The sequence below is a fragment of the Rattus rattus genome, chromosome 15 (assembly GCF_011064425.1).
Source record: "Rattus rattus isolate New Zealand chromosome 15, Rrattus_CSIRO_v1, whole genome shotgun sequence".
In the NCBI taxonomy this organism is placed as follows: domain Eukaryota; kingdom Metazoa; phylum Chordata; class Mammalia; order Rodentia; family Muridae; genus Rattus; species Rattus rattus.
Window position 1 is genome coordinate 60,560,079 of NC_046168.1, and position 17,083 is coordinate 60,577,161.

The window sequence follows — 17,083 nt, forward strand, 5'->3', positions numbered from 1 at the left end:
TTCTTGAAACAATATCAATGACAACAAAATATGTTTCATTTAATATTGCTGCCCTGATATACCAGGAATTTGGGAAAAACTCACCAGGAAAGTCCATACAGGAGCTACATCTCCTTATATTATTGGATACTGGAGTCAGCAGAACCTTGAAGAAGGATATCAGTATCAGGAAAGCAAAAGAAGACATTTGAGAGTATTCAAAGCCATCTCTACATATAGATGGTTCAGGCTTAAGTTTATTTTTATAAAACACTGTGTTTCCCTCTTTAAGATTGTTATGCTCATAACAATCACTTTGTAGTTATAGTCATTGTACTGAATGACCATGGGGACTTTGCCAGAATGTGAAATGGCATTTAAAAAAAATATTGACTATTTTTTTCCAGCATCATTTGAATGCCAAGATTTCTTGAGGCAAATAATTTGAGTTAAATGGTTAGTAGAGCAGACATAGAATTACAAAGAATTTGAAAACCAAGCAAAGTATTTTAACTGGGCTGTTTCCCATTAGCTTGAATGACTAAAGACATTATTTAATTTACTATTAATAATCATATTCAAATATACAAGTGTACATATGCACACATGTGCACAAACACACACAAACACACATGCACTCACTCCTACTTCTCCACACTGAGATGAAGAAGTCTCTAGAAAAGAGTTGGGTAGAGGAGTAGCAAGGAAAAGGCAAGAGGGTAACTGGTTTACGAGAAAGATGTGTAGTAAATTTTACAGTTATTTACAATAGGTGACTTAGTCTGTACTTTGTGCCGTTTAAACCATGTTCATATCTAAACGTCATATTTCATTGCATAAGAGCTTTATAAGATAAGGAAGACATATTCATTATAGAACAAAGGGCACTTTTGCTGTCCAATAATATGGATTCAAGAGGTGCTTTTGCTGTATTTTATCATATCACTGAGTCTCATTTTTCTCAAATTAGACAGTAATTCTGACACTAATATTCGGATTGCTCAAATTATTATATCGATTTTTCTACAAAATATAAACTTCTTTTCATTTTCCAGAACTATTTAATCACATTCTGTTTTACGTGAAATCCACTCAAAATATAATTATTCACAGTTAGCCTAGTGCTTATCAGATGCATTGTGCATATAATAGGATACAGGCAGTGGTATAAGACTTGGTCTCTTCCCCCAAATAGGATTCATTCTGGAGTTAAATATAACTAACATAATGAAAGATGATGTGAAACAAGGTATAATATATTGTAGTTAACATTTATTAATGTTTGCTCTGGGCCAGGCACTATGTTTTACTTTACTTATTTCATGCAGTAAATGATAATGATAATGTCTGTCATGATAGCTTTCAACTTAGAGTTGAGGAAATGGAAGCTTCGGGAGGATTACTCAGGTATTCATAAATGCAACCAGATAGGATTTTCCTACGTATTTTTAGGTTGAAGAATCGGTAATAGCAAAAAGCTTTCTGTTAGTATATAGAGAAAACATTCTGATAAATGTTTCTGATATCTTCAATTTAATATGATGAATGGGTACATAGCCATAATGTTACTAGTTTCTTTTAATTTTTACTTGATGTAAAAAAATATTGAGAATTTTCAGAGCTATTGCCTAACCTATGATAGATGTACAAATTAATAATTTTGCTATACTACTCCTTCTTTTAGAAGGAGATAGATACATTATTAACCAATGGGGAAAGGCTTTGCTTTTTTTAAGAAGTGAATACCCATCACATGTTTAAATATACAATCAATGGAAAGCAGTTACCTTGGGAAAAGTCAAGGCTGTAACTAGATGCACCTGCAGGAAGTTTCCATCTTGATTTACTGAGTTCACAGATTTCATGTTGTTGTCTCTTTGCTTTGCTTATTTCCGGTTTGTATAGTCAGAAGACACAACGTCTCTCAGCTACACAGCGACTGGCCTCAAGCCAAATACCATGTATGAGTTCTCAGTCATGGTGACAAAGAACAGAAGGTCAAGCACATGGAGCATGACCGCACACGCCACCACCTACGAAGCTGGTATGTGAGGAGACACTGTCCTCAAAGGCCCATGCTTGGCCTACGTATCAGTGCTCATTAACTGTGTGGAAATTGAGACATAGAGTTAGTGTGGACTCAAAAGTGTACTTTGTTTTTTTATGAAATAATGTGTCATGTACAATTCACAGCACTTCTGTACCTCATAGCATTCTTCTAGTCCCGTAAGACAGAGAACTTTTCAATACATTAAAACAGTCTGGTTGCATGATTAATGAAATCTCAGTGATTTTCAGAGTGAGTTCTTTAGAACATTAACGGTGGTAACTGAATATGAATTCTTCTCTCTGGGTTAATGTAATACACAGGAATCTAGCTAGTTAGTGAATGCTCTCTGGAACAGGACTGGCTTTGAACAACAGTCCAGATAAGTATTGGGTAATTTGAGACAATGTAAAACATTAAATTTTAGCCTCCTGGATATTTAATCGAATTCAACAGCTGGAAGAGAAAGTAGTTTTCACTTGGCCTTGGTCATGCTTTGGAAACCTTTATGCACTTTGAGAGAGATCAAAAGTGTGCACCCCTGTCACTTAGTCATCTCCCCAGTCATAACAGTAACAACTTTTAATTGATTTCATATTCATATTGTTTGTGTGTGACAGACACTAAACATTTTCTAATTTTAATATTATGCCAATAAAATTGTCGCTTGAACAAAATTTCTGTTTTTTCACTAGAATTTGACCCTTGATGTTACAACTTTAATGCCATTACAATTATTACCTTAATTTTTAGAGTTCTATATTTTGTAGGTACTTATGTCTATAAAAATCATTCTATATAGTCCCACTTTAATAGCCTCTCTTTTAGTTTATTATTCTACATTACTAAGGTTTTCTGTATTAATTCTGACTAAGATGACAATGTCTGTATTTTCTTAGGAAAGTTAGGACCAGCCAAGTGTGTTGCAAACTACCAGGACCATAAAATAGCACCCTCCCACCTTCCTTTTTATTCCAAAGGGGAGGATTGGAATCAAATATAAACTTGAAAAAAAATTTTAAAAAAATAAAAAAGCAACACCTGATATGACCTGACTGAAAGAATCATCATTTCACCTGAAATTCATTTTATCATTCATAAACATAAAATGAACACCTGGATCTTGCTTGCAAAATGCACCCTAGATTTTTCTAATCAACTACCCGGCCCAGTAGAGGCACCAATGGTGTGTCCCAATGGAGCCAAAATTAAAAATTACTAAGGTTGAGGCCTGTGGTTAGTTGAAACTGTGATTGTCCACTCGGATAATGATCTGAACAAAGGTGTGAATAGCGTGTGGCGGAGATCGCGAGGCTGGTGATGAGAACAGAGAAATAATGCGCAAGTGTCAGCAGCTTCTGTAACTGCGAGCGGGAAACGAGGCCGGTGGACTAACTCGGGGGTCTGCTTTAATTCTGAATCAGATATAGACTCTAGGACTTCACTGCCACAGGCTGAAGTGACTCACAGTAAACCTAAAGGTGACTGAGAAGATTTTAAGTTACAATATTTCATTCTGTCTTTTATTCTGGTTTGCTTAATTAAAATTAAAAAATAGCAGCCGAAGGAACCAGCCACAGCTATCGGCAACCATAGCTGCCTTCGTGGTGTTCCAACCTAGCATTCTGAAACGCCGTGTCTACCTTCGTCTTCGTATCAGTTAACACTCAACCATTCAGGGGATAAAGCCTTATGGTTATGTCCTAAGACAGGTGACAAAAGAGTTAAAGGAAATATCGTTCAAAGATCCTAAATTATAGATTTGTATAGCTATCATGCCCATGTGGCCCATAGAATTTTTCTTCAAAAGAAAATTGAATGTTTCTTGGAAAAGAAGACGGACAGAAGAACATTGGTGATTCCAACAATAAAAGCCTGGTGTAATATCTGTGTCTCTAATCTTCTACTTCTACCCATGCACAGAATGTAAAAACGGAAATCCATGTACATTTGATTAACCAAAGATACGGAAGGGACTTGTTCATCTTCTAAGACAAAGTATAAATAAGTCCATTTGTAACTTTACAGGCCCTGCCACAGGTACTAGGTATAAAAGTTAAAGAGATTTCAAGCCTCTATATTAGGAAGAATTAAAGTCATTTTTAAAAAGGGAAATATAGAGAGGAACAATGGAGCAATGCGTCACCAATCTTGGGATATATTGAAACTGTAGGAGACAGCATAAAGTACAAATTTACTCTGGAAAAATAAGGAAAAGTTTGACCAGAAAAGAAATGAGTACTCAAAGCCCCGGGGGATCATTAAGTACTAGTGTAGACCTTGGCAGACATTAAACCCATTTCTTTCCCACATACTTGGGGGAAATGTGCAGCTCATAGAGAACTTGTAAATACTTGAGCCACTAACTCTATTCATCATCCACACAGCTAGAATAAAGACATGTACACACCCAAAACATATAAACACATGACTTAGAAGGTTGGTATTTTGAGTAACCACCTTCTCAGTAAATTACTATGCATTACAGAACAAATTGAAGAATTGTGTTGGTGGTAGTGGTGTTGGTGTCTTTACCTTTCTTAAATACCACAGCTGACTGGTGAAATAACTTAATCACCGCCCCTTGTCTATTTTCTAAATAAACATTAATTTGAATTTTAAGTCAGGAAAGAATATTTTGATGGTTAATATCCCTTAACTCCCCTTATAATTTACTTCTCTTATATGCTTTACATAATATCTAAATCAATTTCTGACTATATCTAATCTTTCTATTCATGGGATACAAAATATTATGAATGAAATGTTTAAGAAAATAATCCTTTTGTAAGATGCCATCACCTCTGATATTTTGCTAGAAATACTTGCTGCCTCTTGACATATGTGTTCTTCTCCTCCATCTTGCCCCTCCCCTTTTCTTTCTTCTCATTCTCCTCTTCTCCTTTTTTGGTCCATTGTCTTCGCCATGTTTCTTCAAAAATTTAAACATGTTAAGAGCATTGACAACATATCAAAATGGACTTAACTTTGGATCAATTAGAGTCTCAGTGGCCTTTGAGGAAAACATGGCAGATAAGAATGTTTTGCACCTTTCCTACGTATCAATACGTAGGAAGATATTCTGGTAGTGTCATACAGCTATACTGACTTACCCTACATATCATTTAGAAAAAACAAGGAGAATAGAATGAAAATGATTTCAAGTAGAAATCAAGTTCTAACTCTCTTATTCACTGGAGTCCTATTTGGAAGCCAGAAAATTCTTGCAGAAAACAGAGACTAGATATCTGAGAATCTTCCTGTGTCAAATTATTGATAAAAAGGAAACTGCAGATAAGGCACTTGAAGCACTGCTTGCTACTTAGAAGAAAAACTGTTTTCAAAGGGGTTATAAACGACAGCAAAAATCCTGAAGATGTGGGATTGGCTGGGCACACTTGGTCCTACTTTGAAATATATTTACACTTTATTTTGCACAATGTTTAAAAGAAATAGATCTGAAGTGGGCGGGGTTTCTTGCTATCTTATTTTGTTTTTGCCACACTGAAGCAAAAATGCTTTTATATTAAATGCCTTTTCTATTTTTGATTTTCAATTTCCGTTCTCACTTAGAAAATATTTACCATACCATTGAAGATACAAGAAGGTTTGACCTATTTTATTTTTTGCCTGTTTGTTTTTCTTCCTCTCTCTTGTATTTTTTTTTTCATGGAATTTGGTCGGTTTTCTTTTCTTCAATTATAAACTACGATTGCAATAGCATCCTTAATGGAAGTCATGCACTTTCTCAGTTCACTGGGCATACATTTTCTATATACATACATGAGTGTGAGTTCACTTAACACTCCGTCTTGCATTCTTCAGCTCAGTATTTCCTCTCTACACTCACACCTTTGGAAGACATTCAACTTCCATGGTAAACCATCCGTTCTACACCTTGACTTATATGATTCCAATAGTTGTGACTAAGTGTTCTTCTCTACACTCACACCTTTGGAAGACATTCAGCTTCCATGGTAAACTATCAATTCTACACCTTGACTTGTATGATTCCAATAGCTGTGACTAATTGTAAAAGGCAAAATAAGCATGATCTACTTAGTGATAGAGCCTGATTGTTAACCTCAAGACAAAGTGCCCTCCAGTGTCTCTTGTTTTCCACAACCAATTACAAGACCCTGTCTCTGTCTCATCTCACAGCCCCAACTTCTGCTCCCAAGGATTTGACAGTCATTACTCGTGAGGGGAAGCCTCGTGCTGTCATTGTGAGCTGGCAGCCTCCCTTGGAAGCCAATGGGAAAATCACCGGTAAGCATCAAGCTCTCTCTCCCAACCTTGCCCCATCTTGACCTTTGTTGCTTACAGTTGCAGCCTTCACAGCTGTTCTTGCCTCTGTGTGGGGAGTGTCTATCTCAGCATCTTGGTTCATAGCCTCATCTCTGCTGACTGGCTTTTCTTGTTCCCCCTGAAGGAGTAGTTCTCTAAAAGGTTCATACAGGTACACACATACATGCATATTCATGTTCAGTTTCTGTGTGGAAGATGGACATTTCAATTAGGATAGGCATTTTGTGTTTTTCATATGGACCATTAAGACAAGCATCTATGGAGTGTCTGTGTATGTATGAATGGCTAAAAGGAGTCTGGTTGGTTGAGAATTACAGAATATAAGGGATTTCTAATGGCCTTATATTTTTGTGCATCACATGAAGGAAGTTTGTCTTGCGATTTTTAACTTCTCATTTAGCTTTTAGCTTCATTCTTTAATAATGAGGTTTGGGAAATGATTAATATTGACTTTCAAATTTTGAACATAATGATTATTTCACAGTCACAGATTTTATTTTATCAAATATTTCTGATAACAAAAAAATGCCTAATTAAAGCATCCATTAAGAGCCCCTGATGTTAATTTAGTATTTTTTTAAAAAAACATAATGGAATTCTATTACAGAGTTTGCCTTCTCTATTCATTTTAGATTAATTTAGGATTTTAGTAGCTATCTCCATAGAATTAACTTAACACAAAAAAAAATCATACAGCTCAAAATGTGCACATTATAGCTCTGGCCTCACTGATAGCTCCACGAAGTAGAACCATTGGATTAGGAATTTAAAATGTTGTCTCCTGTCACCTACATGTACATACAAGAGGTATATGGCAGTGCCACGCACAGCAGTGGCTGAGTCCTTCTATGATGCAGACAAACCAGGAATAATTCAGTTCACATGCTATTCTGTGATTTTTGCAAAATTAAAAGATAATGTGATGTTTTAAATGTGACTGAAATTTAAGTTGAAGTTTTGTTTTGTTTAGGAAATGGCTCTTAGTGTAATAACAACCAGAATTTTCATATGAGCTGATCAATATGAAGCAGAGCATAAACATAAAACCCCTCCCCTTGGAGCATATGCGCTCTCTTGTCAGCGCACCAGGCCTTTGAAAACTCAGGCTGATACAGTCCATTTTTCTGTCTCATTTCTTGGTGTTCTGGTCGACTTTCACTGATTCCATTTTAGTACTTTCTTAGCCATTGATTCATTTATATTTTATTTCATTATATACAGTTATGAATAGACATAAGTCAAAAAATGATATTTTAAGAAGTAAAAACAGAATTTTTCTAAATAGAAACAAGGTATGATAGAAACTATGCATAGTGAAGGAAGAGATTAGTCGTATTTTCCCACTACTGTGCGATTTACTCTTCACTCAAATCTTCATTCAATGTGTCAAAGTAAACAACAGAATGTGTTTTCAACTCTAAAAAAGAAAGCCTGAATTCTGCTTTTCCCATGTAAAAGTAAGAATTCTAGCCAATATTAAGAAATCTCCTCTTCTATTATAAATCTTAGCCTCATGCTAGGTTCTAAAGATAGACTTGAAGGCATCTATATATATAATGGGTTCCATCTTCCCAATGTAATCACATTGGATGAGTTTCCTTTGATTTACACACACACACACACACACACACACACACACCCCAGTTGAATATCAGAGATCAAAAAAGACGATTCATTTATTAAAGCAAAATTGGGATGCACTGTATTTGATTAAGTGAGAAGGAAAGATAAGAAGCCTTGAGGGAGTATAAGGAATAGGAAAGAGGAAAAGTAGGGTAAGGATTATGAATATAACCCTGAGGTAGTATACACATGCAAGAAAACACCACAACAAAAACATATATACATGTACACTCACATGTACATGTAATTTTAATTTTTTAATAAGAGTAATTGTAAATGCACATGAAAGCCAACCAGTGAGCACCATATTCCTGGGCACTACACTTACACACTGGTCCCTCTTATGGTTATGCTTTATGCTATGTTTTGCAAGTTTTTTCCTACCCAGGTGCATTGTTGTACATGCATATTTACACATGCATAAACAGGCCATCACTTACAATGAATATTTATAAAGATCAATATAATAAAATGAGACAAAATATTCATAGTTTCTGTTTCTTTTTTGCTCATATTTTCTTTTTTTACTTAAAAGTTTAGTTTTTCATACACTATATACATAGTATTCTTTCACCTTTCCCAACCACTCTTGGATGCTTCTGTCCAACTTCATGTACCTACCTCTCTCTCTCTCTTTCTATATATCTGGTATTTGGATACTTCTGAGGAGATGTGAAACTCAGTGTGAAAACTTAAATTAAGTTTGGCAGATTCATTTCAGACGGGAACAAGAGGGACTTGAAAGCATTTCAAAGGAAAGCAGGGCGCTTTAAGAACATGATACATAAGACTCTGAAAATCAGCGATGCTTTTTCCCAAGATATCCTACCTACGTTCGATAAGACTACTGCTCAGGTATACACATCACATAAGGCGATGTGGTTTGTGGCACACGCGTAAATAAGACAACCGTGAGTTACCGTGCTGCTCGTGTTAGAGTAGCATTCCCCTAAACATAGAACTAAAGCCCTCCAATGATAGCGACTAATATTTGAGGTAACAACTATGCCAGGATGTTTATCTGCCTGCCTAAGGTGGAACAGAGGAAACACTGTTAGAAGGCACCGTGTAAAGAATCTCACCCCAGCTCCTTTCCAAACAACTTCGTTATTTGTGAAAGGACCACCCCACAGGCCCTCCTATCGTCCCAGGGCCACTACAATAATAAAATATGACTGTTCACATGCATGGTATTCTAAATATGTACAGCATTTTATACTTTCCAATGAATCTTTATTATTTAAGCACAGCTAAAATAAATACTCCTTTTTTGCTTTATTCGACTGCCATGAATATTATGCAAATATGTTATCTCCATTCTACATTTTTCATAATATTAATGTATTAGAGAAAACATAATCTGGATTTATAGGTAGGAAAAGCAGTGATTTTTTAAAATATGACAGATAAGGTTTTTCTAATGACCTACTCCATGTTCTTATTCTGTGCACTGAAACAATTACTATCTAAATCTCACAATATTTAAAAAAAAAAACAGCTGCTGCTAGCAAAACTGAATGCTGCAGTTTATGGATTGTGGACATATACTAATGATTACAAATTATAGTTCAGAGAAGTGTGTGCTTGAAAGGAGAGCTACAGTATGCATTCTGTATACCAAACAGCGTCACACTTGTCTCTTTGTACAGCTTACATCTTGTTTTATACCTTGGACAAGAATATACCCATCGATGACTGGATTATGGAGACTATCAGCGGTGACCGGCTTACCCATCAGATCATGGATCTGAGCCTTGACACTATGTATTACTTTCGAATTCAAGCGCGGAATGCTAAAGGCGTGGGGCCCCTCTCGGATCCCATCCTCTTCAGGACTTTGAAAGGTTTGAACTATGTCACCTCCCTCCTCTCCTCTTTTTCCTTGTGGATGGTCATAGAATCACTCTATAGTCTCTGTTAGAAAAAAAAAAGCCCCAGATATTTTTAATGTTTGGGCAAAAATACCCATAATGGGCATGCAAAGCCAATTAAAATGTTACTTTTACCAATTCCGAAAAATATGTACTGTACTATTTTGCACAAAAATAAAAAAAAAATAGATTGACCACCAAAAAAATGTCAACATGTCAAAGTAAAAGTTATTTTTATCACATTTTTATGACATCAGCACCAGGCAGAAATAATTATTTTGAGTTATTTATTTATAGCTCTCTGACATTTATATTGATTTCATGTATACTATTTTTATTTGATATACAATAAATCCTTTGGACCTTTATATTTAAGAGAATAAAATAGATGAATTGAGTTATGTCTATGGATTAAAATTGCCAACTTTACTTCCTTTCAATAACGATCATTGTTCTGTATTAAAAGAAAGCTTTAATAAGGTAAGCAAACCATTTTCAGAAAATACATGTGATTGGCTTATTGAGAACACACAAACAAAAAAGGTAAATTTTTTAATATGATGATTTGATGAAAACCCACAATCCTGTAAATATATCTATACATGTATATGTGTGTGCATGTGTGCATGCATGTGTGTATGTGTACATGTAAACTCAATTTGAAAACAGTTAATATCTGTATAGAAAATACTGAGTTCAAATACTGATTATGTAAAACATCCTTATTCTTTTAGAGTCTGATAATATTTTTCTATAAGATAAAATGATTACGAGAGTCTCAGTTAATGATGGAAAAAGAATTCGCATAGCCCATAGCTGATATTTGCACACACTATATCACACATACACACATCTATATCTATATCTATATCTATGTCTATATCTATATCTATATCTATATCTATATCTATATCTATATCTATATCTATACAGTGATTGCTGTTTTATTCTTGGGTCTTACATATATAACTATATTATGGATATCTGCCTTGCAGAAAAATGAATTCATGATCGCAAACAATTGAGACATTAGAGAGACCTTCGCGATATACATTGCTACCAACTTCTTTGCTGTACTTAAAGGAAGGTCTTAGAATAACTGCATTGTCTGTTTGTGAGTTGGGAAGATATGCTAATACACAGTGGACTTTTGAATTCTCATGAGTGAGCTATTCAAAAGCTGGATTTTGTTAGCAGCTTACCTGAAATCTTGCCAAAAAACACACAAGCCAGCATTCATCCTAAGCCTGTGTGACAGTTCCCGATGTCACACTAGTAGTCAGGAGGGAGGTGAGGTAGAAATGAGCTAGCTTTTACCCAGGTTTTTAGGACATCATGTCCAATACAGGTTTTGCTTCGTGAGCAATTGAAAAGCAGCCAGCGGTACATTTCCTAGAAGCATGGAATTTAACCAGATAATGTTCGCAAATGCCTACATTTTATCTATAGGCACGTGCCAAGTTAATTTCATGCTCGTGATGTGTGCCAGCCAAGAGATGCCAGCGAAGGTTTACGATGATTTAAGGAATCTGAATGTTTTATGTGGTAGACCGATGAGCAGCATGGATGAGCAGCGCGTACCGGCCCACGCTGATAGCCATCCTGTAGGGTATTTAAGGAAGTTAATATTTCATTTGCTACTGTTTACTGCGACTGCCCTAAAAGCATCCGTAATCATTTTCTAGACTGGAGACAAGTTCCAAATTTTCTTTTTAATTGTCTACAAGATCATTATGAAGTATTAGGTCTGATACACTGATTTGACATTGTCCTTAATCATTAGGTGAATGAAGTTTTTTCACACTGTGAAATGATTTTTTTTCATGTCTGGCAAATTTTAAATTACTCACAAACAAACAAACAAACAAACGACACTGCCTATCTTTATTAAAGTTGGGCAAAAATGTATTTTCTATGTCCCTTTAAATGACAAATATTTTAAGGCCAATAAATGATACATAACAAAAGATTTGATTTCTCAGTGAACTACAGCCACACCAAAGACAAAACTCATGGAATTTCTCGAACTTAAGATTTTCAGTTTCCAAAGCTCCTTGAAAACATAAAGCCTCTGTTCAACAGTATGTGAGCTTGTTTGACAGAGAGAAAGTCTAGATGTTTCCCTGAAGCTGAGGAAAGTCTCCCTAGTCTAGTAGCTACTGAGTAAATGTCTCACTGCGGATCATACCCCAGGCAGGTGTCTGCAAGCCTTATGCTTTCATACGCAGGCTTTGCCACAGTAGTAGCATTTTGTACTTGAGATTCGAATTTGTCTTTTGCTATTAGCAACCAGCCAGAGGGGTCTAGGAGGCTGCATATTTAATCACTGATGAATTAAAGAACATCTGTAATAAGGAAGCACATATAAATATGTGTATGGTATATCTAGTTATTTCCCTGAAATTTTAATTAAAATAATGTTCTGTCTTATTTTGTGGCCATATAGGAATTTGCAAATTTATACCTGCCTTCCCCAGGTCCTTCACAGACTTCTATTTAGAAACTCTCACATTGTTAAAGCACAGCAAATGGATGTTTCTGTGCATATTATGACCAGTGAAATTTACAGTGTGTTCATCTATTAGGGTTCTTTAAAGAAATAAATTGAAAGATTATGTTACACATAATAACATACTATATGTAATAATTCTCACTTATACATACAATATGTGATATATACATGATATCACACACACACGTGATTTATTGGAGTGATGACCCAACTATTTCAACCATGGCTGTCTCCTGATGGGAAATCCAAAACTGTAGTAGTTGTTCAGTCTACAAGGCTGGAAGTCTCAGATGGTCTTCAGTATATTCCAGAAGAATCATGAAGAATGGGGTTCTAATGCCAGTGAAGGAAGAGTGAGGGAAAACAGGCAAAGGGCAAGTGCTTCCTTCTTTCCCGTTTTTTTAAATATAAGCTATATATGGCAGCTATTTAATCTGGAACTTCCCACTCCCACCTCAAAAGAATCAGATGTAGGGTAGGTCTTCCCACCTCAAAAGATTCATTCAAAAAACATCTCTCACAGGCGTGCCTAGACACTTGGGTTTTCCTTAGTTCCAAATGTAGTCATGCCAATGACCAAGAGTAGCCATCACACCTGCAGTGCACGAGGAAAGACAGATGCTCACCACATCTGTATATACTACACGAGTTTCCTATAGATAGAGTACCGTTTCCTATGCCCAGAGGAGCAGAGTGCTCAGTGATGACTTCCCAATAAAGTGTGAAAGTCTCTGGGCAGCCTTAATTGCTATTTATAAATAGGCCTCTCCCCATCTAGTAATAAACTACACTGAAACCTACGAGAAAATGGCTTAGAGTTCAAATTACATTTTGACCACACACAGGGAAGTTTTGGCCACATGGCGTGAACAATTACAAATTCAAATCACGAACCTCAATATGTGATTTACAGTAACACTTAGAATCCACTTGGTCTCTTCCATTTCTTGAAAGATAATGTTTATTAAGTTCTTTATGAAACGAGGCCTGCCTTTGGAGAGGTAGCTGGCCTGGAAGCTGATGTATAGGCTGGGTAGGATAGCATTGATACCAGGGGTCTTCCCACCTGTATGCCTTCAGTTGTGGTCATCTGGCCCAACGCCCAGATAGTGAACCCCAGATAGTGAACATATTTTTTTAAAATTTAAAAATTGTCACACTATATCCAATGTAACTTTACTAAGAGAAAAGCAGATCTGAAGATAGTATATTTATTGAGCACATACGAAAATACCAATGACTTCAGACAATGAAAGCAATGTGATTACCAGTAAAGGAACAGTTACCAGGTGACTAGGAAATGAATTTGGCTTTATTCTTTTGGTGGGTTCTTTTTCCTGTTCTTTTTAAACATCATCCCACACATTATCATCAAACACGTCTCTCCACCAGGTATAAAGTACGGCTTAGATCAGCTTTCTGCGTGTGTCCTGCTCTCAGTGCTCCCAAACATGCATACTTCCCAGGCTGTAACATTTTGCCTCCTTATTGCTGGAAGACTGGCACACTGGTTCTGACGACACGGTGTGTTCCTTAACGGGCTACAGACCTTTGTTTAAAATCCTGCTCATTTGTCCCTGAATAAGGTGGTGCAAGCCTCAGCACTCAGGAAGCAGAGGCAAACGGATATCTGTGACTTTGAGGACAGCCTGGTCCGTGGAGTGACTTCCAGGAGAGGCTTTGCCTCAGAGCAAAACAAAGCAAGGATCCTTTGATTCAGTGTGCAGAGTATATGTAATGAAACGACCTGTCAAAAACTAAACAAAAACACCAACCAACAGCCAACCCTACATATTTGCTATAGGTTATTTTCTTTTTCAAACAACTGTAATTGATCGGCAGCGGCAGTGGTCCACAGAATGAATGGATGTCTATGATGTACACTACTGTGTATCTGTCTAGCTGTAAATTTCAATGAAGTGTGTACAAGAAGTAAGTGAGATCTCGCACACGAGTTAATGAAATAAGCCTCAAACTCAAAAAATTTGAAGAAATTCGTGTATGCATTAAGTAATTACAATGGATGGAGACTTACAAAAAAGTAAATTGGCCAAAAATTTCCTAAGACTTCTGTGAGAACCATGAAAGTATTAATTTAGTATAAATGTCATTTGTTTAAGGGAATGAAGTCAGATTTTAAGAATTGTGGAGATGGCTTATTCATTTATAAACTAATCTGTGATTTTTTTTCACTACTCTTCTGCAATTGTGAACAAATCCAGAGCCAACTTAACCACGTCAAAGAGCAAATAGCACAGCCATTCTCTTAGTACATCCCGCTAGTTTGCCTGGTTCATTAGGATCATCTAGATTTATAGCCTAAGTTATTTCCTTTGATACATATGTTTCTTCATATTAATATAATAATTAGCTCCCACAATTTGCTTAGAATAAACATAATTGGTAGCCCTCCCAAGTCATTTTACTACCAATCCCTTTTTAGTTAAAATTGTAAAATGAGTATATATTTTGAAAATCACGACATCTAACTTTTAGGACATATTTACTCAGCAAAAACATTATTTTCAGGGGTTCACCACCTCTGACTGATTATCCAAAAAAAAAAAAGGATAAAAAAGAAAAAGAAATGATGACAAACCTTTGGACATTGCAAGCCAGATTTCTCACGCGCTACTCTAAATAGTAATAATAATTTTTTTTCTCTCTTACAGTGGAACACCCTGACAAAATGGCTAATGACCAAGGTACAGTGGCATCGTCTATTGCTGTCTTCTTTCGAGCGGTTGTAGCTATTGCAAGTGTCAATCATTACTTTGTTTTCCTCCTTTCACCTGGGCCATACACCTGATGGGGCAGGCACTGGCATGATTAATCTCGTTAATGAAGTTCTGCTTGGCTGAAGCCCTGGGTCTGAGAGGGAAGATGTAAATTTCCTTGAGAGGAAATTGTTTTGTCTCTATTCTGAAGGACCAATTAAAATGTCAAGCTTCTTTGTATGAAATAAATTTTTAGTCTCTGTCTGTGCTTCTGAATAATTCACATTAAGTATAATTAAGCTCAGCATAATTTTCAGGCTGCTCTCGCACCCTTTCCTGAGCCGTGGATTAAAGTTCTGCTGTGCTACATAAATCATGTGTGCTTCTCCTCCTGCAGTGGGATTCTTAGAATAAATAAAAGCAAAGAGGAGTTAACTTTTTAGGGCATTATCACTGTTTATTTTGCGGTCCATAGTCCTTCAGCTCATGGGTCAGAGATCAGGTGATGGTAGAATTTAAAATATTTTAAAATACCTCTCTCTCTCTCTCTCTCTCTCTCTCTCTCTCTCTCTCTCTCATTATTAAAAGCTGATTGAAACCCAGGAATTGCTTCACACAATGAAAAATGGAGATAAATACAAATTATCCTTCCAAAGTAGGGAAGAATGTCCTATTAACATAATTTGTAGACCGATTGATAAATTAGTGTTACATTATCTTTACACCAAAGACAGGAAAGACAGTTGATAGAATTCTAAGCAAGAAAAGGAGAGTTGGTGAGTTTCGTGGGGCGGGGGAGAGGGGTTCCATCCTTTTCCTGGAAGCTTGGGATTCCTTGAAACTGTTTGTGTCCCTGTCGTGTTTTCGGGGTCTACAGTAATTTGTCCCTTTCTTTGCATATCAGAATGGGCCATCGGCATAACCCACCTTCTCTGAGGGTCCCAAGCAACAAGTTGTGAGGTTAAAGAAGTGTTCTTTCTAACTGCAGCTCTGTCTAACAGATGGTGGCCATCTGCGTGTTACTTTTACAGAGCACTCCCACCATGACTAGTGTTTTTCTCCCTATAGATAGATCCTGCCTATGTTTGTTCTGTTTTTCTGGGTTCTTTTGGAACATTTCTATTTAATACAACATGACTATAATTTCATATGGAATAATAGAAGGGATATTCTAGAAATGTCTACCCAAAGTCAAGATTTCCATAAATGAGTGTCAGTACTCCTCATTGTTTCTAGGGAGGGTGGAGGGGGATTGAATAACTTTAATAGTGTTCATGGTGATAATATCACTTAGCGTATTTTTTCCTAAGTAAATGAACTGCTAGAGCTGGCAAATACAAACCCAGAACAATTAGTTATAGGCTCTCTAATTATATAGTTATGAGATAATTAAAATTGCCTCACATAATATTCTTTTCCGAAGAAAATTTGGAACTCCTTTAGAACCCATAGACGAAGAACTCTTAAAATTTATTTGAATTTATTTGTACTTGAACCATATATATATTGGATATACATTTTTGTCATTATTTTATATATATTCATATGTATTTCATATTTATTCTTATATTAACATATATGAAATAAGAATATATATATATATATATATAATTTATTGTCCTGACTGCGTGGAACACTCTAAACCATTATATCAATAAAGTACAGAATACCTTGAAATTCATTTGTCCATGGTGAGAAGTGGGGTAATTTAGGAAAACTGTAAATACTCCCAATTAATAGAAATTTATTGAATAATTTGACTACCTGTTACATTAGCCACTTACATAATACAGCATCCCAAATCCTGAATCTTCTTAGAGTCTAACTTACTTTGTTTTCTAATTAGTTCTTAGTTAGTTTTTTTGCTTACTATTTTACATATTTTTAATGTATTTTTTCTGGAGATCAATCCTAGGATCTCATAGGTGGCAAGGCCATGCCTGTCCACTGTAGTGTGCACCTACTTTTTTGCTTCCTATTATGTCAAACAATCCAATACATATTTGGTTATTTAAATAAATAAGTG

The 17,083-nt window shown here is 35.9% G+C and overlaps 1 protein-coding gene across 1 annotated transcript in view; it reads left to right on the forward strand.

The window, feature by feature from the left end:
• Dcc (DCC netrin 1 receptor) overlaps positions 1-17,083 on the forward strand; it is a 1,074,495-nt gene that overhangs the window by 962,765 nt on the left and 94,647 nt on the right. Inside the window, exons 18-21 of the mRNA XM_032886223.1 lie at positions 1,885-2,023; positions 6,188-6,295; positions 9,607-9,801; positions 15,013-15,045. Of these exons, the coding sequence (XP_032742114.1) occupies positions 1,885-2,023; positions 6,188-6,295; positions 9,607-9,801; positions 15,013-15,045 (475 nt within the window). The remainder of the gene's footprint in view (positions 1-1,884; positions 2,024-6,187; positions 6,296-9,606; positions 9,802-15,012; positions 15,046-17,083) is intronic.